Source organism: Tachysurus vachellii, chromosome 7, assembly GCF_030014155.1.
Source record: "Tachysurus vachellii isolate PV-2020 chromosome 7, HZAU_Pvac_v1, whole genome shotgun sequence".
Classification (NCBI taxonomy): domain Eukaryota; kingdom Metazoa; phylum Chordata; class Actinopteri; order Siluriformes; family Bagridae; genus Tachysurus; species Tachysurus vachellii.
The window spans coordinates 3,667,716-3,690,741 of NC_083466.1; the positions used below are offsets into that span (position 1 = coordinate 3,667,716).

At 40.1% G+C, this 23,026-nt stretch overlaps 1 protein-coding gene across 1 annotated transcript in view; it reads left to right on the forward strand.

Annotated features, from left to right (window-relative positions):
• The window catches only part of clstn2a (calsyntenin 2a), an 80,661-nt gene extending 58,264 nt beyond the window's left edge, over nucleotides 1-22,397 (forward strand). The window contains exons 7-17 of the mRNA XM_060873903.1: nucleotides 1,297-1,554; nucleotides 2,861-2,982; nucleotides 11,330-11,492; nucleotides 13,462-13,628; nucleotides 13,726-13,874; nucleotides 13,981-14,189; nucleotides 15,284-15,451; nucleotides 16,608-16,753; nucleotides 16,899-17,019; nucleotides 17,817-18,004; nucleotides 20,786-22,397. Of these exons, the coding sequence (XP_060729886.1) occupies nucleotides 1,297-1,554; nucleotides 2,861-2,982; nucleotides 11,330-11,492; nucleotides 13,462-13,628; nucleotides 13,726-13,874; nucleotides 13,981-14,189; nucleotides 15,284-15,451; nucleotides 16,608-16,753; nucleotides 16,899-17,019; nucleotides 17,817-18,004; nucleotides 20,786-21,007 (1,913 nt within the window). The 3' untranslated portion in view covers nucleotides 21,008-22,397. The remainder of the gene's footprint in view (nucleotides 1-1,296; nucleotides 1,555-2,860; nucleotides 2,983-11,329; nucleotides 11,493-13,461; nucleotides 13,629-13,725; nucleotides 13,875-13,980; nucleotides 14,190-15,283; nucleotides 15,452-16,607; nucleotides 16,754-16,898; nucleotides 17,020-17,816; nucleotides 18,005-20,785) is intronic.
• Nucleotides 22,398-23,026: the final 629 nt, after the last annotated feature.

Genomic DNA, 23,026 nt, shown 5'->3' on the forward strand with positions numbered 1-23,026 from the left:
TGAGTCTTGGGTATAAACTATTTTGTGTGGGACGGTTCACATTAGTTAACATAAACTTCAGCATTAATGCATTGCTTATCTTGGAAGTTATTCTAAACTAGATTTGTAAAGTTTGTCGCGACAAACTTTGATGTTAGCTTTGACGAGGCAAGTATTCGCAAATGGACGGTGCTTTTTGGAGGCAATTGGACATAAGGGTCAGTGTTACTTTTGGAGGCAAAACGAGACGGAAAGATAGGGTGCCAAAACATTTGGAGGCAAGTGGAGACGAGCATGTGACGTCATTCGAATACTCCTGAGGAAGTTCCCCTCATTGTTCTGAGTGTTTTGATATGTCACATGTCCATGTTGTAAAAAGTTTTTTGATTTTGCATATTTTGGGGCAGGGCTTCGGCACAATCGAAAGGCCAGTCGGTACACCAATTTTGCTGGCCGAGTTTGGTGTAGATAGTTCGAAAGCTTGCCGAGTTATAAACCTCCAAATTTTATAATGGGAGTCTATGGGGAAAAAAGACCATTTTGAGACCCGGTACCGGAAGTACCGGTACTCGGATCGCTTAGAAAAGTAATAGCAACAAACTTCAGACCAGGATCTACAACATATCCGAATTTGGTGCATGTGGCTCGAAAGCCCTAGGCCGCATTAAATTTTATACATTTTTGTCTAAACTTAAATAGGAAAACAGAATGTTGGCTTCTACAAAGCCAACATATTGAATGTATCTCACCTCTATATAGCAGGGAACTGATGTGTTGTGTTTTGTTTTTTCCCCCAATTGCTAATAACATACTCCAAAGTATGCAATCAAATTGTCAAGTTGTGTGCCAGAACTCAAAAATTCCTTCAGGAGTCTTTCACATTCATTTTAGTAATTCTATAATCATGTCTTTTCTACAAGTTGCCCTGGCCATTGATTTTCTCTTCATTTGCTGCAAGAGGAAATCAGTGGAATTGAACTTCTGTCATTTTCATTTAAGAACCTTTCAGCCTGGCAATATGAAAACCTTAATAGTTTTAGGCAGGATTAAAAGAAGCAGGATGAGTTAAAGACTTGCACAATGTTTGAATGCCCAAAGGAAAATGGTTTGAAGATATATACATATATTTCAGGAAATGGATTCTTATGATTTTTAACAGTTTTTACTTTACTGGTTATATGTGTGTGTGGTAACCTGGAAACCCTTCAAATTAGAACCCTCTTGCTATACTAAAGCACAGTTCTAAGCTGATGTCTACTGCTCAGTTCAGTTTGTGGTTTCTTGTCACCTCATTCTGACTGTTGTTTTTTTCTGCAGGTGCAGCTTCAGGCAGTGTAGATCTTCTCCCTGCCCCGAGCACTTCAACAAATTGGACATCGTCACTCCTGACAGACAGCGGACGAGACAGTGACCTCGTCTTCCACTTCGATGGACACCAGGCAGCTAATGTTCCAGAAATGGTGGTGCCTCAGAACCTCACTGAACAATTCACCATTGCCACATGGATGAAACATGGGCCGAGTCCTGGACTGAGAGGCGAGAAGGAGACGCTGCTATGTAACTCGGACAAGACAGGTATGAGTAAAAACACAGCTGTTTACCACTGTCCTAAGAAAAGGTGAGAACACCTAATAAGCATTTATCGATAGTGAACTAAGGAATCAAACTTGTCACTGGTAAACAATGTTTTTTTAAACCAAAGGCAAGCCATTGAATCTCCATGGAATCACAACTCAACGTTAACCTGTTAAACAATTAACATTTTAAGTCACCTAGAAAACATGCATACAGTATGACGGTCACTGAACTTAAAGGTGGGGTCTCCAATGTTTGAGAAATGCTTCAGAAAACTGAGTCGGGACGACAAACAAAACAAAAATCAAAACAAACGTGTAACCAATGAGCAGAAGGGGGCGGGTCTTGTCAATATGGGCGGAGCGAGTGTTCAGTGCGCACGTGTGACATTAGCAGAAAGCGGTTTTAACATTGACACGGAGGATAAAAACAAAGAAAGAAAGAGAAGAAAGGCTTACGATAAGGTAAGAAGTAGGACGTGTTAATATAGGATCAGCTTTCCAGCGCTGGAGAGAACTGAAGGAGCAGGAAGTTGGTCACATATTCACAGATTGGAGTTTCCCGAGTCAATAACTCCTGAGCTAAACGCTGTTACTACACAAATAACACCTCTTTTCTATCGTAGTAATGTAGAGACGCAGCTACAACCGTGTTTTGTGTAGTAACAGTGTTTAGCTCAGGAGTTATTGACTCGGGAAACTCCAATCTGTGAATATGTGACCAACTTTACTTAAGCTTACGAGGCGCTTTTTTCCTTCTCGATAGGTGAGTAACGTTGGTTTTGCTTTGTTACACAGAACTAATATATGCCTTTGTCCTTTACATGATTATGCTTGTGTGTCATTTTTGCTTGTTTGTTTATCTGCAATCGTATTGTTCTTCCCTTCAGCTATGATAAAGACACATTTCTTTCCATTAGTTGCCTGGGTTACGTATGTATGTGTAGGCAGAGCTATCAATACAGGGGTGGGACCCATTTGGGTTAGGGGCGTGTTTGTTTTGGTGATTTTAAATGTCAACATTGGCTTTCTCACAATGGAGACCCCACCTTTAATGCCTAAAGCTTTTTACATCCTGTTCAAATAATAGTCCCTTTTTAAAAGTCAATTAGATCTTTAACCCCGGTATCATATACTAACATTTAGGTCAACCTGAACAGAATTTCCAATCCATAGTACAGAGAAGGGTAGGATGTTACTGAAATTGCTGTGGCATGCAGTATACGTTCACTCGTTATGATTCTGTAATTATTTATGCAAGATTTTTCTTTCATATCAATTTTTTCATCCATCATATATATTGGCAGAGATGAACAGACACCATTACTCACTGTATGTGCACAACTGTCGTCTGGTCTTCTTGCTGCGGAGGGACTTCACGCAGACGGACACATTCAGGCCAGCCGAGTTCCACTGGAAGTTAGAGCAGGTGAGAGGACACTGATACACACTTCCTCCAAGCGTACAGAAAGAGAGAGAAAGAGAGTGAGATATAGAATGGGTGTGGAAACCAAAACATGTAGATTTTGTTTCCAGCTATGAGTGAATAAATGGGATTGCCGCATACCTTAACCAGTAGGGTGGGCCTTGATCTAGTGGATGAATTATGGTCCTCTGTGCATCAATGGAGCTAGTCAAATATTTATAACAGATTTGTAATTAGTAAAAGTGTGCTTTTTATTTTGGGTTGCATTGTGGGTAGTCAAGTGCTCCCTGCACTGGTTCATAAGTTATGGCGTGGAGAGGTGGCTTTGCTCAGGAGTCCAGAATGTATGGTATCCTTGAATCAGGTCAGGTTTAAGAAACTTGCTCAAGAGCTCACCAGTGGCAGCTTGGTGCTATTTCTTAACTTAAACTCTCAACCTTATGATAATTCATTCATTCATTCATCTTCTACCGCTTATCCGAACTACCTCGGGTCACGGGGAGCCTGTGCCTCCTTATGATAATTAATAACGCAAAATCTTAACCGCACCATCAATTGCTGATTGGAAACAGATGGAACACCCGTATGAGATGAATAATGACTACGTTTCTGCCATGACATCTATAATTTCTGAATCACTGTTTCAGACACATGTTCTCATTGCTTCAGATGTCTCCAGAGTAAACAGAGCTTCTTATGTGCTGCATTAATCACTTCACACGACGTGAAGACTCAGCATGTCCCAAAAATTTACAGTGTATGGATTTTTTTTCTCAAGGGTCGAGAGTCAGGCTTTTAAATGAAACCGGTATAGAAATATGACTGATTACATAGGCAATGCAGCATCTGTTTCTCCAGCCATGAGAGCCTTCGGTTGTGTCAAAAACGGCATATTTCTCCCATGTTAAATAACTGTGACAGTTTCCTTAGCCACAACAGTCTGCAAATGTGTCAGCAATTGCAAATTTCCTCTGGGTTAATTATCTGCCATTGAGAAATTTTATACAAGCAGAAAGGGTTTTGTATTTTCATAACAGCATGAACCATTCAATATGACAGCATGATCTCTTCAGTTCATTACAGGTCAAACAGAAATAAATGTTAACACGTTTTTTTATCCAGTGAGTCACACTGTCTTCAGTGAGCCAGTTCTGCCTTGTGTGGTTTTCAATTAGATAAAATAACTGCCAGAAAGCAGACATACAGCAGGTAATAAACAAAGTCCGAACTTGCTGCACAATATGACCAAGAGCAGCCAAAGAGATGTTTGAAGCCGTTGATGGGCAAGTGTGAAATGGTCTCATTTTATACCAGAGCTTATACATGTAAGGTCAGTAGCACTGTCTGGCTTGTCACTTACTCTTGGGACAGTCCACACAGCAATCATCCAGTCATCCAGATAGGAGGAATACATAAACCCAAGGATGGCATTGTGATCCATTATCTCCAATGGCGAAAACTTGGAACAATGGTGAATCTTCCCAGAGGTGGTCAGCCTACCAATCGTCTCCGAGATCACATCAACAAGTCACAAAAACACCCCATAGAAACATCTAAGTAACTGCAGCCCTCCTTTGCATTGGATAATATCAGTCAGTCAGTCATCTTCTACCTCTTATCCGAACTACCTCGGGTCACGGGTATCCTGTATCCGGGTAAGGAGAAACATAAAGGGAGTGAGGCAAAATTACATCAATCAATTAGAACAGTGGTTCTATTGAAGACATCTGTATACTTTCTTTTGTGCCTAAGAGACAATATAACAAAGTGACATATGTGCAATAACTCACTCACTCACTCACTCATTTTCTACCGCTTATCCGAACTACCTCGGGTCACAGGGAGCCTGTGCCTATCTCAGGCGTCATCGGGCATCAAGGCAGGATACACCCTGGACAGAGTGCCAACCCATCGCAGGGCACACACACACTCTCATTCACTCACACAATCACACACTACGGACAATTTTCCAGAGATGCCAATCAACCTACCATGCATGTCTTTGGACCGGGGGAGGAAACCGGAGTACCCGGAGGAAACCCCCGAGGCACGGGGAGAACATGCAAACTCCACACACACAAGGTGGAGGCGGGAATCGAACCCCCAACCTGGAGGTGTGAGGCAAACGTGCTAACCACTAAGCCACCGTGCCCCCCTGGATAATGTCAGCATTTATCTAATTACCATTAGAAAAAGACTGGCACAAACGGTATCCATGGGACAGCTTCAAGGATATCTCATCTGTCTTAGAAAAACCTTCATGACTTGCAAGCATTTAGAATTGGTGTTGAAATAAAACTTCTTGTAAGACCTGTTACATCTGGCATAAAACTAACAGCATTCCACAATAGGGACATCATGCTATCAGTCAAGCATGGTGGTAATGGCATGACGTGACCCATACTCAGAATTTGTTCTCTGCATTTAACCCATCCAAAGTGCACACACACACAGCAGTGAACACACACACACACCGTGAACACACACCCGGAGCAGTGGGCAACCATTTATGCTGCGGCACCTGGGGAGCAGTTGGTGGGGTTCGGTGCCTTGCTCAAGGGCACCTCAGTCATGGTATTGCTGGCCCGAGACTCGAACCCAAAACCTTAGGGTTAGAAGTCAAAGTCTCTAACCATTAGGCCACTTCTTTGCTGCTTCAGCACTGTGTGACCTGTTGTAATATTCAGATCTAGTTTTGCTGGTTTTGTGCAACTTAAACTCAGGGTATTACAGGAATTTTGGGCTGTGGGTAATGAGCAGATCCTATTAAGGTTAGGGTAGCTTTTAAACCATGAGTGCCAGTGGCCTACTTATATTTTCTTGGATGTTGTGCTTTTTGACAAAATACATTTGTATCAGTAAGCTGATGTAACTGCATGTTGCTTCATCGATTTTGTTATTGATGTTCTGCAGTCCTACAAAACGATAATGACCTAGAGGGTCTGATAAATATTTTCTACTGCTAATTGGTGTCTTTTGTTCGGTGTTGAGTAAAAATAAGGGAGGCCTGGCTCAAATCATTTTGCTTTATAAAAATTTGAGATGAAATGATGAAAAGTTATTCTTCTAATGGAGAGTCACGTAGTCATAATGGACATTCTGTTAGAAAGAAAATCTCTGGAAAATGTAGATGCTGAAATCGTTTATATACGTATAGATGTGAGGGAGGGTAGAATTGGAGCTAAGTGTCCAGCTCATCATAGCTGACTTGTTTATGAGCAGAAATTAGTCCAGTGGAATTTGGCAGAGATTCATTCAGATGATTGATTTGTCCTTCAACAAGAGAATGTACAGCTAAAACACACACAAGTTTTAGATGTGAACTCCATGTGGTCTTTTGCATCTATATACTGTAACATCTGTTTGACTGTATATTTATAATCACACCCTCCAGTGTCACCCATATGAGGATGAGGTTCCCCTTTGAGTCCTGGTTCCTCTCAAGGTTTCTTCCTTTACCGTCTAAGGTAGTTTTTCCTTGCCACTGCTGCCTGAGTCACCTCAGACTCGCTTATAGGGAATAAATACATACACATTGTGAACTAAATCCATCTAATATTAATCTTGAATTTTGTACTCTATTAATCTTTATATTATTCTTTATATTAACCTTTTGTTCTATGTTTATGTTCTGTAAAGCTGCTCTGAGACAATGTCACTTGTTAAAAGCGCTATACAAATAAACTTGAATTGAATTGAATTGAACAAATCTTCTACCATGACACTAAAAAGACCCTGTCTGAGGATTCTATGCGCTGTACATGAAATTTCCTTCAGCATTAGAAGTTGCTGTAGTAAATGGAGAATGCCGTTACAGTGTCAGCACAAATTAGGTACAAATTGATTTGACTGGACACTTTGATTTAAAAAAATCAGTAGATGTTACTGTGGGTGCTCTCCTGACACTGGTCAGTGATATCACGTACCATTCAGTGAATTATCATTTTCGATTTGCTGTACTGATGCAGCTGAAGTAAGGGATATTTTGTGTCTTTAACTTCCCAAAGTGCACAGAAACCATAACTCTCTAAACATGTGTTGAAGACTAGACAAACTTTACCTGGTCTTCTTTGAGGGATACTTACTGTAATTTTTGAATGATTAATTATTATAAAATGAAGCAAAATTATTTAAGGGTCTTTTTTACACTTGGTCACTTCACGTGTTTTCTCTGATCCGATAGCTATCTGATTTGTTAAAACTGTTCCATTTACATTAGGCCACATAAATGCGTCTCGGCGAATCGGATATCGATCCGATCTTTCTACTCCCGCCCAAAATGCTAATATATTTTACCTCATTTCCGGGGTAATTGAAACAGAACACGCTTTGGTGTATGCGGTTTTCAGAATGCAATCAAAAAGAAGACGAGGAAACTCGTTACGAAGGTTATGCTACAAAAAACAGCGTTTACTGTTTGCTGCATTTTCGCTGGCGGCAGCAATGCATTTTAAGACCCAATCAGACACCTGAGTGAAACTCACCTGCGAGTGACGTACTTCCGTTTGGGAGGAGTATATCGCTGACGTATGTGGCTTGAACAACCACATTCATTTACACCTGTCCAGTTTCATCTGAAATGCGTCCCAGACCACCTCCTGAAGTGGTTTGAACCATCGGATTTATATCCATCTCAAAAACGTTTCAGTGGGCATTTAGACCTGGTCTTTTTACCATCGGATAGCTATCGGATCACAGAAAACGCATGAAGTGACCAGGTGTAAAAACCCCCTAAAAGAAATGTGCTAATAGTGTGTCGACAAAATTCACAATAGAAAATTCTAAAGAGAGTGCCAGAACCAGGGCAAGAGAAAAGCAAGTGATAAAAAAAGGATATCTTTAATTCTTCTATTACTTTCAAGGAATCAAGAAAGCTAATCACCCTGCAGCAATATTAAATAACCATCCGTGGTGTTCGACTTTCATCCTCTTTTGTACCCCAAAAGCATGGCATACATTGGCAAAACCCCAAAATGGCATACATTTTTTTAAGAAGAAAATTAAAAAGCTCAATTTTTTTTGTGGTTATTAACTAGAAGCCAACTGTAGGGATTATTCAAGAAGCCAGCCAATATACCGTAGAGTGTGCCGAATCAGAACATCTCCTTCTGACCGTTTTCTGTAAACTGAAAAGATGGCTGCGTCATGGCTGGATGAAGTGCTTGGCAGAGCCACACTGAGAGAAAGCTAAGCCAAGTGCACAAGTGTGTTAGTGCTTTCATGTGCACGATTGGCCTTTTCCAGGAAAATGGATGTGATGAACAGCCAGCAAACTCCATGGTCCCATTAATGCGGATGTGAGGGGTTTGAGAGATGGTTCCCTCTAATATACTGATGACCTCACATGAGCTATTATTCCACAGTCACCTCCCAAGGCTTTTGCAAATTTAATCACATCTCTCTCTCTGTTGCATGCCTAGAGTTGGGTTAGAGTGAAGAGAATTTCATGTGAAAGAAATCAGAAAATCATCCATCTTTCATTATTCCATCTACTTCGTGTATGAACAGAGTGGTAGGAGTGTTCTTACTCTACATCCACAGAAGCAATGCTGTCATATTGTATTAGTATTGGACTTTGAGGAAGACCTACAGTACATGCACATGTCAGGGTGTGATGGTCAGGATCAGGAAAGCATGTATAAAGTAGAGCTGTATCTGGATTCACCAGATTAAGCAGTTAATGAAGAATGCATCCATGCAGGTTGTTTTTAATATGAGAGTATTTCTATAAATAATAAAAAAGGTGTCTCGCCTGATTTTCAGATATGTTTGCATCAGACAAACCAGTACAAAGATGTGTTTTGACATCATGGGGAAATTAAGCTTAGTTCCCTGGAGCACTGATTTGGTATTCCTGGGATCAGGTCACATACTGAACCAGCTTGCGGCAGAGACATGGAGGTCACTGGCAGTAATGTATCAGGAATTCCTGAATCATTTATCTGCCACTGCTCAGACGTTGCTATGATTTTGCATTACTCACTGTAAGCGCTGCTGTGCAAACAGATAACGAGTGTCCTAGTCCTGCTCAACTTTTTATCTGGTATGACAGAAATTTTTGAAAATGTAACAGAAATATCAAAAAAAATTCCTGTTGTCTTATCATAGTGCTAATCTTTCTTTCATACTGAACGGTGCTTAAGTCTTGACTAAACATTCTGTACGTCCTGTAGCCGAACGGACGGGAGGGAGGGAGCGGTAGTAGGGTTCGTGTGGAGCCTCAAATGATTGTTTACCCTCAAGAAGCTCAAGCCTGGCCTATTACAGGTCCATAAATCTCCAGGCACTTAGAAACACTCAGCCAATCTCATGCTCCAATGATCAGCTCAGTCTGCACTCAGAAAGCAATCAACAACTCCACCTATCAGAGGGAAAACGAGGATGATCATTTCATACCCATTGTTTTTCTCATGGACATTTTACTCCCTCGCTAAATCCCCCTAAGCTCACAGAATTCAATTGGTGAATGTTGACTTGGTTTTTCTGTTGAGTGCCTATGTCTAGATTGGCTAACTATAACAAATGTATTAAAAGAAAATGACAGAATCTGAGTACTGTAGATGGGTGTATTACACTGTCTGTATCTATGTAGTGTTTGGATTTAAAACTGAAGTTGGTGTGGACTAAACCAAAGTAGATTTGTTTGTCTTTTAACATGACATATCAACCCCACTACTATGCCTAGTGGGAAAACATGGGATGGTGGTAAGAGGTAAAATTCTCAACCCTGTTAGCAGGTTATGTAAATTCTTCCAGTTCCTTAAACCACATCACTACATCAAGTACATAATTACACTAAAGCTGTTTCTTTTTATCCAAATCCATAGTTATTATAATTATCAAGCATCGTGTCAGTTCTGATGTCGTCAAGCGTGCATCAGCTGTTCATCAGCTGTCCACGACGCGCACCAATCCGGTTACGACATCCATATTACCTGACCATTTAAATTCCCATTCGTTGAGCCGCTTTCTAGCGCGTCGCTGCTGCTGCGACTTAAACTCCCTCCTCCAACCCCGACTCCACCATGCTGGAACATGTGTTCGTTGTACCGGTTTACGTCTTAAATCTCCACATATTTTTCTCTCTCTCTCCCGCTCTCTCTCTAATTATTTAATTATTTATTTATCCATTTGTTAATTTTTTTGCAACTAGTTGCTGCTCTCCCCGCTCTGCCCATGCATGCGCACGGACGGGCACGTCGATTCCTGCCCAGAACAGAACTATACCGCCAACACTAACTGTATGCTATCATCTAATAAATTCTCATTTGACAAAGTGGTCCTGACAGAAATTTTATTTTTGTTCTTACGTGCAGAGTATTTCCGAACCATTGAGGTGTTGGGGTTAGGGTTAGGGTTAGGGACCATGTAGATACTAAGGATGCATATAACAAAAACTATCAGACATTTATTTTATTCCTACAAGGCCAAGTAAGTCATATAATGAAGTTTGATTTGTATTATTGTCATGGTTTAATTTATACTTTGTTCTAAAGGTTTCAGGAACAGGACACTAACAGGGTAAACAGATTAAATCACCTCAAAACAGATAAAGAAAAAGGACCATAACTGTGTTTAAACAGCTGAAACTAGTCATCTATTTGAAGCTGATTGATCAAACTCAAAATCAGAATGAAGTGAAAAGTCAAGGTGAACTGAAATGACTGATTAAACGGAAAGTCAAACCGAGCATAATGTGTTTTGGGTCTTTTCTTTTAACAAAAGAACTGAGTACAAATTGAAAGTAACTTAAAGACTGCAAAAAAAAAAAACAAATAAAAAACTGCCAGATATACCTACTAATCAAGAACAGAGAACAGAGACAGGACACCAAAACAAACCCAACCATATGGGGATGATGTAAGAAACCATGTATAAACATTGTATAATATTAAATCTTGACTAGAATGAATTACAATTCTATTCAATCTTCTTTTTCTTTCGGGGCACACGGTGGCTTAGTGGTTAGCACGTTCGCCTCACACCTCCAGGGTTGGGGGTTCGATTCCCGCCTCCACCTTGTGTGTGTGGAGTTTGCATGTTCTCCCCGTGCCTCGGGGGTTTCCTCCGGGTACTCCGGTTTCCTCCCCCGGTCCAAAGACATGCATGGTAGGTTGATTGGCATCTCTGGAAAATTGTCCGTAGTGTCTGAGTGTGTGAGTGAATGAGAGTGTGTGTGTGTGCCCTGCGATGGGTTGGCACTCCGTCCAGGGTGTATCCTGCCTTGATGCCCGATGACGCCTGAGATAGGCACAGGCTCCCCGTGACCCGAGGTAGTTCAGATAAGCGGTAGAAAATGAATGAATGAATGTATGAATGAATGAATTTTCTTTCTCTTGTCTCAACACAGATCTGTGATAAAGAATGGCACTACTATGTAATTAATGTGGAGTTTCCTGCTGTGACTCTTTTTGTCGACGGAGTTACCTACGACCCCTACCTGGTAACAGATGATTGGCCCATTCATCCCTCGCAGATTGATGTGCAGCTGACAGTTGGTGCCTGTTGGCAAGGTGAGGGCAATGAGGACATACAGGTATATGATGAACCACAGAAGAGAATAGCATCTATTTCATTTTATATAAAAAAATTTTTTTTCTAAATTTCTCTATATTGTATTGTTTTCAGTCTTTAACACACATTTATATTGAAAATGCATTTTTGTGCTTTAATATGAACAGCTGTGACGGAAATTATTCCTCATTTTATTCCCTGTGATTGGCTAGTCACAAAACAAAAGCTATGTCCCAAACTGCTTACTATCGTTCTAAATAACAAACTACACTTAATGAAGCTGTGATGTATTATTTACACATGGAATGTAAGAGATATAAATGTTTGTATTAGAGCCAAGAAAAAGTATTAGTAGTCTTAGCTGGAATACCAATGGAGATGCCATTTTTGTTCCCTGGAAACACACTTCCTTTCCTTTCTTTTCTATACCTTCCCTTCCCTCTCCTTTCCTTTCTGCCTTCCTTCCTTTCTTCATTCCTACTTTCCCTTTTCGTTTAAGAGCCAACAGCTTCAAACAACCAAAAGCAGGAAAAAAAAAAAGTTGAAGTATTCTGAAATGAGGCTCTCAGCACTCTTCTGTTTTTCTTTCTATTTTGCCTCGGGTGGTGATTATTGTGATCCCTATGATGGGAATCAAAGGAATCGAACAGTTCACCCAGTAGTATACAGCAGAAGATCTTGTCTAAGCTCCATTGAGCCATGTTAAAATAAAGCATTCTGATTTTTAGCATGTGAGATACAGTACTCGCTCAACATAATGACTTTTATAGTATAACATAAGCTGTTAAATGGATTTTCAGGTTTGGCCAATTGAGATCCATTTCACTGATCAAGAAAACACACTGCATTGTCTGAACTGAAAGAAAACAAGTTAGGAATAAAGCGCATGGTAGTGTGCTGCTAAAAGGAAAATAATCAATGGTGATATACACTCACCGGCCACTTTATTAGGTACACCTGTCCAACTGCTCGTTAACGCAAATTTCTAATCAGCCAATCACATGGCAGCAACTCAATGCATTTAGGCATGTAGACATGGTCAAGACGATCTGCTGCAGTTCAAACCGAGCGTCAGAATGGGGAAGAAAGGTGATTTAAGTGGCTTTGAACGTGGTATGGTTGTTGGTGCCAGACGGGCTGGTCTGAGTATTTCAGAATCAGTATTTCAACCATCTCTAGGGTTTACAGAGAATGGTCCGAAAAAGAGAAAATATCCAGTGAGGGCAGTTCTATGGGCGCAAATGCCTTGTTGATGCCAGAGGTCAGAGGAGAATGGCCAGACTGGTTCGAGCTGATAGAAAGGCAACAGTAACTCAAATAACCACTCGTTACAACCGAGGTATGCAGAAGAGCATCTCTGAACGCACAACACGTCGAACCTTGAGGCGGATGGGCTACAGCAGCAGAAGACCACACCAGTACTAGTAAGGTGTACCTAATAAAGTGGCCAGTGAGCGTAAACAACCACTTTTTTTTCCCACTTGTTTACGTGGTTTGTCGACCATTCTTTAAGTCTTTAGGAAAACAGTAACGTATTACAAGAAGCATAATAATTCAATAATAGCCGTGATTCAAGGTAGAGATGTTGTGAGAAATAAATAACCAACATATTCTAGTCAAATCAAATTTGAGTAATTATCAGTGCTGTGGTGTAAATAGCTATAAATAAGATTAACCCAAACAGTCCATTAAGTATACTACTGCAAAGTATTTCGTAAGCATTTCATCATGTTATAAATGTTAATGTGCTGCTCGAACAAACGGACACAAGTTACCAATTTAGTTCTTTATAATATAATTATAGGTATTTGTTTTTATCCTCATCTTTCTGCACAATACCAGATTAAAAAGAAAGAACTGCTGCTATAACAGATACAGTATAGTAGGCTGTGGTTTTTAATGCAGGTTGAGACGGTTATTGTACTTTTTAGGTAGGTTTTTGTTGACGCTGTTGTGACTACCTGACAGGAGGAGAGGTGACGGTTCCGCGTTTCACACAGTACTTCCGTGGAAGTCTCTCGGGACTCACTATCCGTCCTGGAAAGATCGAGACACAGAAGGTAATCTCCTGTTTACAGGCCTGCAAGGAGGGTCTGGACATTAACTCAATGGAGAGCCTAGGGAAAGGAATCAAGGTATGCATACAGTATATACATAAACATACTGTATATACATACATTCACACAAGAATACATGTTTTAACGCATCCCCCATCCCTTATCTCTATCTCAGTTCCACTTCAACCCAGCCCAGTCAGTGCTAGTGATGGAAAGTGATGACCTGGAGAACATTAACACAGCCATGGCAAAGGTCTCCTACATTAACTCGAGACAGTTCCCTACTCCAGGCTTGCGCACACTACATGTATCCACTACCATTCAGTGAGTGCTTTGTTCAATCCAAACCTTCTCACCAATAAGAAAACAATCATTGTATCAGTGAACGTTCTAACAATGCATTTGTTTCTTTCGGCTCTGTGTGCTGCAGATGTTTCGGTGAAGACTCGTGTATTTCCATCCCAGACATAAAGACAGCGGTGAAGGTGATGGTACCCAGCGAGCCACAGATCATCATAACAGGCACAGCACGTGTCACAATACCCGCAGCCGAGCTCCGTGCCGCTCTTGGGGTGGCCCTGTTCAAAGAGATTCACATCATCAGCACGGTCACCAGGAGTGACGGGACATTCAGCTTGGGTAACACAGCCCACCCATACACAGCTTAACATTTTGTTACACTCAAAGTGCTGCATTTATTTAAAAAAATATATATTATTAACAAAACCATTAGAATTAGAACCTGAATCTTAAATATATTAAGAAGTCTCCTGAGAAAATTTCTGTTCCCTCTATATTCTGGAAGTTCAAATTAAAATGTCCATCTGTAACTAAGCCAAAGAAGCAGAAATGGAGTAAAACACGTTACCTCTGTGGGAAGGACGACATACTCTCTCTCTCTCCTGTCAATCACAGCACCACTAATCATGTGCAGCTGTAAGCTCCAGTGTCCGGAAAAAAAGGAGGAGCGCGTTTTCCTCTGAGCGTGTTGCCCTGAGACGCAGCATGAGAAGCGAATTTGAAAAGATGCAGCTGGCTGGCTTCAAGTGTCTCAGAGGAAGACATTTTCTGAACTGGTCTATAAAATATATGACTCTATACACCAGGGTTGTGCTTTCTGCATAAATAACATGATGGATCGCATAAATAAACTAGTAAGCTTGAATTACTGCTGTTGGTTATTGTAACAGATTCACTTTTTTGATAGAGCCTGGTTTATCATATTTCTTTCCTCGTGCACGTACAGTACACAACCAGTCCTATCCGATATTCTTGGAAAGAATAATCTGAAATTGTTATTTCCCATTCCAAACTAGCTTGGGGAGTGTGTTGGTGTGATAGAAACAATAAATTAAGGTTATTACCTGGAGTTGCGATATAAACATGACTGAAGAAACCTGATGTTCTATGATGCTTAGAAAATAAAATGTTCTCAGAAATAAGTGATTGCTATTGTACCATACTAGGGCAAGTGTACTTTTAAGAACTGTTTTGTCCAAGGCTTTCCAAATTGTGTACCTTGTTTTACTGAATGCATTGTTCTCCTTTCCATGGGGGCAATAGATCACAGAAATTGCATTCATGCACCACACAAAGGCTCAGTTGTGGGTGATATTCTGTATATACCGGGTAGAGAAATAGTCAATAGTCATGATAGAATGGCCACATACAGTAGTGTAGATTCATGGTAGAAAACTTACAGTATATACGTGTGTTTGTGTGTATGTGTGTAGGTCACAGACCTGGAATTCTGGAGGTAATGCACAACCTTGATTACTGTGATGTGTTGGTCATTGGGGAGGAACTGAATCCAGAGCATGAGAGTCTAGAGATCCATCAAAGCTCTCTACTTGGAAAACACTTGGATGCCACTAATTCCACATCTGGCATCTCTATCTATGGTATGAATCACGCTAGCAATTCTGCCGTATGTACAATACATATATATATTTTAAATGTTTATGCATTTTATATGGAACTATTTTCGAACAGACACTTCTTTTCCAAAAGTCTGCTCTGAATAACTTAATTCTTAGATATGATTCTCTATATACAGAAACCCAACAGCATGCTTATCAATCTTACTGACTGGAAGTGTCCAATAAGTCAATTTTCAACAGAATAGAACACCAATATACTGTGGTGTCAATGGATTAAAGGATAAGTCGACCTCATTTGCTAGGCTTACAATTGACTTTAATTCATAATGTTGATTTATGTATGATATTGCAACATGGAGTAACTGGAGGCTAGATGTTACATGTTAATCATTAACACAATATTCATAGCCACAAAATAATTATTTGATAATTAGTGTTAGCCTGAAAGTGTTAAAGGTGAGGTCTCCGATTTTTGAGAAATGCTTCAGAAAACTGAGTCGGGCCGAATACTAAACAAAAATCAAAACAAACGTGTAGCCAATGAGCAGAAAGGGGCGTGTCTTGTCGATATGGGCGGAGAGAGTGTTCAGTGCGCATGTGTGACATTAGAAGAAAGCGGTTTTAACATTGACATGGAGGATAAAAACAAAGAAAGAAAGCGAAGAAAGACTTACGATAAGGTAAGAAGTAGGACGTGTTAATATAGGATCAGCTTTCCAGCGCTGGAGAGAACTGAAGGAGCAGGAAGTTGGTGCATATTCACAGATTGGAGTTTCTTGAGTCAAGAACTCCTGAGCTAAACGCTGTTACTACACAAATAACACCTCTTTTCTATCGTAGTAATGTAGAGACGCAGCTACAACCGCGTTGTGTGTAGTAACAGTGTTTAGCTCAGGAGTTATTGACTCGGGAAACTCCAATCTGTGAGGAGCTATCAATACAGGGGTGGGACCCATTTGGGTTAGGGGCGTGTTTGTTTTTGGTGATTTCAAATGTCAACATTGGCTTTCAAAAATCAGAGACCCTACCTTTAACTTATGATACATACAGTATATATTCATACAATAAAAATATAGATGTCATGTATATGTGGCCCTGCTGTATTTCTGGCCTGTCTAGCTGAAGACAATTCAGTGTGTGACTAGTCAATGAATGATGGCCTGTGTGTGTGTCTCAGGTGTGGACTCCATGGCAAATTATGAGCTGGCTATTCGGCAGGTGAGGTACCGCAACTGGCAGCCAGCCAGCCTGTCAGAGAGAAGATTCAGGCTCAGCTGCTCAGAGCTCAATGGCCGTTACACCAGCAACAACTTTAACCTAGAGGTCGGTGGTCACATCTTAGCATGCGCAGCATAGCGCTGTGTGTCTGTGCATGATTTGTCATTTCCTTTCAACATTCTGAGATTAACTGAAACCATCTTTGCTAACAGCAACAGACGGAGACATTTTTTTGTGTTTCACCCGTCAGGTACGAATAGTTCACAGTGTAGAGACTGTAGAACATGTAAATCAAATGGCTGTCCAATCCCAGTACATGAGACCCATCCATCATCCACTGGTCTTCCACACCAACTCGAAATACATGCCAGGTAATAATACCAGACACACTTTCCATTTACTTTTCACTTATTGACATTTATTAATAGTAGTTAATACGTTAATTACTATTGGTAAATAGTTAATTGCTGCTTATCCTTCAGCCTCATAAGAAACTAGAATACATTAGATAAAGGTAATTGTTTCTTATATGTTATTAAATCTCTAGCATTATTGTGATGCTAATTGTACATATTATTATGCCTAAGTAAGCATTAAACCTATATACAGTATACACATTTTTGTAAATATTTTATTATATTTTTTCATGTGACAACACTGAAGTAATGAACAGTTTAGACATTAATGGCTTTGTGTTGAGTTATTTCAAAGGGGACAGCAAATTTACACTGTTATAAAAGCTGTACACTTACTACTTTACATTTTAGCAAAGTTTCATTTCTTCAGTGTTGTCACATGAAAAGATATAATAAAATATTGACAAAAATGTGAGGGGTGTACTTACTTCTGTGAGATACTGTATGTATAAACCTTGCCAACATGGTTGCAAAAAAAGAAAATCTTAAAGAAACGAGTGAAGTAATGACGAGCTGAGCTTCCACAATGCTTCTGTTTCATACATAAGTGGTGAGTCACTGTATTTTGTACACATTTCTAGGGGCAAGGTAAGACTGCGGTCTCTTTACACTACAAAACTACTAGAATGTTACTCTGGCCTGCAGGGGAAAATGAACATCATCCTTGGTTTAAAAATAATTATCAACCTTTACATAAGACTTTACATGTAATTTCTGATTGTGTGTGTGTGTGTGTGTGTGCTCTCTCACAGATACGTCTGCAGTTGCAACAGTAATGATAGTGATGTGTATCACTGCCCTGGTGGTCATCATGGTGCTGGGAATCTACCGCTTTCATTCTGTCTATCTAGAAGGACTGAAAGAGAAAGAAGATGAATGGAAGGACCCAGAAATAGTCTGGGATGACACAACCTTCACCATTACTGTCAATCCTATGGAGGTGACTTGCACAATTGCTTCATTAGCCAGTTCAGGGAATTTTATTTAAAGGGTAGAAGCAGACACTCTGCATCCTGAGTAGTTTTTCTCACAGATCCTAGGGATACATGGCATTTAATTTTCAACTTTAAAACCAAAATCCCTGGATTTTCATACTTGCATTCTAATTAATTGTTTACCGGGATGTTTTCTTTGGTTTCCTTGCCAAGTACCAATAGCAAAGTCATTACCTTGTGACCCAGCATGAATAGCCTATAAATCATGCTCATTCTTTCCCTTTCTGGTCTTGACAAGACTTCAGAGGGAAGTGGATTTAAATACAAGGCATACAGTGGTGGAATTCTTTGTAATAAGCATAATATTGTTATTGTTTAATAGTGCTTGCCTTCAGTTCTTCATCTTCTATTCTCTGCTTTCTGACTATCTATTGTTCAAAGTCCCATACAATTCATACTGAACTGTATCACTGAAACTGCTGAGGGATCATAATGTTATTTTTGAAATTAAAGTCGACGGTGTGATGGTTTTTCTCCTCCGCAGCTTGATAACATCAGATCATTGGTTACACAGGGTATCATTTACAGTTCAACCATCAACTACTGAAAATACCGTGGTCCACACCACAGAGGCACAACATCCGAGTCTAGTAATTATTGTCGTGGAAGTTCTGAGGTTTGAGAGATTTAAATATAGTATAAAGTATCACACTGGTAGACACGGACAAGAGTAAAAAAGGTTTCACAATTTATTGTGCTAAGCTGCGCAGCAGGACCCAACACTCCGCATGTAGCATGAGAGATGAAGGGCCACCATCATTGATTACATCAAGGTTTTATAGACAGAACTTAAGTAAACAAGATACGTAAAAGCAAAACATCAAAACATCATCAATCATTGGCTCAAAATCACCGCATGCTCGTCTCCTGATTAAGATAATCCGGACCAGGCCAAGGTCTGCTAGAAGGCCTACTAGAAGATTTACTGGAAGTTGTTTATGCCTAATTTTCGACAACTCATCTCCAGTCCCTACTGCCCCTGTCATAATCTTAAGAAAACACCCGATGACAATGTCAGTCTCAAGTTCCTACAGATGCAAGGTAAAAGCATAGAAGGACAAAGCCTTATAAACATCTTTAGATTAGAAATTTCCACCACATTATGGAAGCGCAGTTGCTACTAAAGATAACAGCAGTAGAAATATGCATTGACCAGTGTAGCTATCTGAATCTCCGTGAACTGAAACTTTTCTTACTTTCTTACTTTATATGGAAACTGTTTTCCCATATGGGGGCATGGTGGATTATGTGGTTAGCACGTTCGCCTCACACCTCCAGGGTCGTGGTTCGATTCCCGCCTCCACCTTGTGTGTGTGGAGTTTGCATGTTCTCCCCGTGCCTCGGGGGTTTCCTCCGGGTACTCCGGTTTCCTCCCCCGGTTCAAAGACATGCATGGTAGGTTGATTGGCAGCTCTGGAAAATTGTCCGTAGTGTGTGATTGTGTGAGTGAATGAGTGTGTGTGTGTGCCCTGCGATGGATTGGCACTCCGTGCAGGGTGTATCCTGCCTTGATGCCCGATGACGCCTGAGATAGGCACAGGCTCCCCGTGACCCGAGGTAGTTCGGATATGCGGTAGAAAATGAATGAATGAATGAATGTTTTTCCATATACTACAGACATGATGTGAGCAATGAACAAGTCTTTTTTGTGACTAGAGATCTAGAAGATCTAGGGGGCTGTTTCTAGGCACAAAAGGTTCTGGAAAATGGGCTTAACTTCTAGGCCAATTGTATCTCCATTTTCACAGAACAAATTTGCCTGGGGATTGAGTAACTCACAAATGTAAGTCGTCTATGGCGAGTCAATCTGTTTTTAAACCAATACATTGTTCACTGGTGGTCATGGACAGACTTTATGCCTGGGATGAGCTTGAATGCAAGAGGCTACATCCTATAACTGCCGCCTTGTTGTGGATAATATTGTAGCATACCCAACAGACTATACAACAATTGTTGTCAATAGCCGTATTCTGACCAAACAGGACATGATTCTATCCTTTGCTGAGAGTACTGATGGACCCTCTGTACACCTTTAAATTACGAGTCTGGCCCATGGGAGCAATTCCAGCAGATCACTGACATGATTACAAGGAGACATATGCACTCATGTGAGTCTGTCTCCTCCATCTAGGCACCAGCTGTGAGATTTATTTTCCTGTGAAGAGTTGGAAGGTTTTTGCAGAGTTGGCTAAAAGCCTCTCTTAATGGTTTACCGCAGAAGCATCTGTGTAAGAGACATTGATGGTTTTCCACTGGGAGCACAATGGGACCTGGAATAGTACTAAGCAGTTTGTGCAACTTGCCATATACACATATGAAAGACACCTGGGTTTAGCCTAAGACAGCTTTATTTGCTGGACATCCCTGCAGCTAGACAAGTCTGCAAATTGCAAGAATTAACGCCTGATCTGGTTATGGTCAGGAAGGGGACAATTTTGCTATTTGTATTCAGCAAGGAAACAGGGAGGAATACTCCATTTGGTCCAAAGAAAACCAACCTGTCCGCCCAAAATGTAAGGAAATAAAACCAAGATCTACACATGTAACTTGTTGTCTTCTTGAATTTAAATGAGGCCTCTTTGTAAACGGTGTGGTTTATTTTGTACACTGTTGTGATTCTACAACATATTATAACTACTCACGCCGTGAAGCAAAATCCTTGTCGGCTCAAATTTCTTTTAGCCTTATTTTTAATCCAAAAATTAACTTTGTTTTCTGTAAAACAGACCATCGACAGTTCTCAGAATGCTGCGGATATCGAGGAGGAGTGTCCTGAGAAAGACGACGAATATGTTGAGGAGAAGGACGATGATGAACTGGCTAGGAGCCTGTCCAGTGCAGACTCCCATGATAGTGAAGACGAAGAAGAAGAAGAAGAGTACACAAAGGTTGAGAGAGGAAGAATGAAGGGCAAACTAGTGTGGGATGAGTCCACTTTACCCTATTAACACCCGTCCTCAACGCTCACTCTCAGGAGACATGCACTAAAAAAAAATTTTAATCAGAAATTGCTGCCTGAAAATCTTTGAATATTATCTAACTGACCCACCCTGGTTTTTTTTGTTTGTTTGTTTGTTTTTTCTGACACATGATGTGTAGTCTGTTAAATGGCCAGCAATGGAACTGCATCAACATGTCCTCACTAAATTCAAGCCCTTGCTTCCTGTGTTTAATGAGCTTAAATATTATCAACCCAAGAAAAAAAACAAGACTTGTCCAAAATTTCAGGTGGCAGTATTTGGTAATGCTCGAAAAACATTGTCACAAAAAGTGATCATGAAGTCTTAATATCGCAACATGTGGTTAATGGTTATTATCCTTAACAACTAACTTACTGACCACTTGATTTTGTGTGGCAGAAAGGTTTTTTTTTTGTCTAACAAATAACACTGAAGAATTTATTTTTAATGTAAAATCATTTTTATTGCATTTAATATTTAGAACGTTAAATAGATTTTGCTTGACACGTTCTAAGAACAGAGGTTTTTCTTTCTTCTTTCTGTTGAATTTCTTTTCTTTTGAATTGTATTCAAAGAAAGGGTGGCTGTACAATTTTATATGCCTGTATACTGTAAATAGTAAGCTGTCGAGTAGAATGCATCCCCTCCATGTCACCTGTTTTGTGGGAAAAAAAAAAAAAGCCTCTCTGGTTAGTAGTGTCTCTTTGATATCTTTATCCTTTTTCACATAAAAGAGTAGAAATGGAAAATAATGATGTGTCCAATTTTCTATCATAAATTCAGATTTAAAGGAAAAGAAAGAATGTTTGTTCTTTACCCTCTGGTTAAAAATACCAGTTGTGTAAAAATAGTCCCATGTCATGTTTAGTAGTGAGTTCTGTGTGTCATTTATCCTCAAAGCAATGCAAGAGAAAAGCCAGGAATTATTGTAGGGGAAAAATGGCTTCTGAAGATGAGGGCTTGGTGCCATTTTGTCGATCCATTAAGAGCATATGCATTCACTGAGGAGACTTGTTTAACTATATAGTAGGATAAAAATCAAGATGGATGTTAATGTAGTCATTCTTCTGTAGCTGGAAATTGCTTGTTGTTCCCACTCTGTGATCTAAGCTAGGAAAAGGTCATTTGCTTTATTTATTTATTTCCACACTGTGTTACATGTATGTTTTTTGTAACTGTGCTTGCCATTTATCATGCTTGTAATACCATGGTCGTGAGATTTTCAACCCCACCCCACTGTTACATGTGTTACATCGTTTAAGATATCTTTAAATTGCTCTACTTTTATTTTGTAAATGCTTTAAGGTATGCATTTTCTCTGGTGGTCACTACAGCACTTTCTGTATATTGACCAATAAAGACATTTCTTTAGAATAAAGGGGTGTCTCTTTTACCTTTAAAATACTGTCTAGCTCTCAGTGGGCTTTTTGTTTCAAACACAACCATTTGTATCCCAGAAAGAAAAAGATAAATAAACTGAAACAAAGCTTTAATCCAGGATCCTACAAAATATATGTGAATTGGATTTACTCCAATATTCAATATGTACGATTTCAATAACAGCTTAATAGGATTATGGAGGCTTGAGGTATTTTTCTACCCTCCAAGCACTAGAGTGTCTTTCTTAAATGGGAGCTATTGCATCAAGACAGGAATCTACGTCTCATGCTGTGTACTGCAGATTGTCTGGATGGTGCCTACAGAGGAAGAGATGAAGTCATTTGAAAACTAGTTCCCGAACACCCAGAACCCAGAGGCCAACAGCAGGAAATGAATCTTTCTAAAGAGGATAGAAAGCTGGTTTTCGACAGCAGCTCTATCACACAGGGCACCGAATAATCCTTCAGACCAAACTCAAACATGGCCCAGCATGTAGCAAGGCAGTGGAGCAATCCACACTCTGTTTGCAACCGAAAAAACATAATTAGCAAACACAACCAGGCAGTGCATTCCTTTTTCTTGCTTCTGTTCTTTCAATGGTCAGCTGCTTGTAACTACATGCACTCG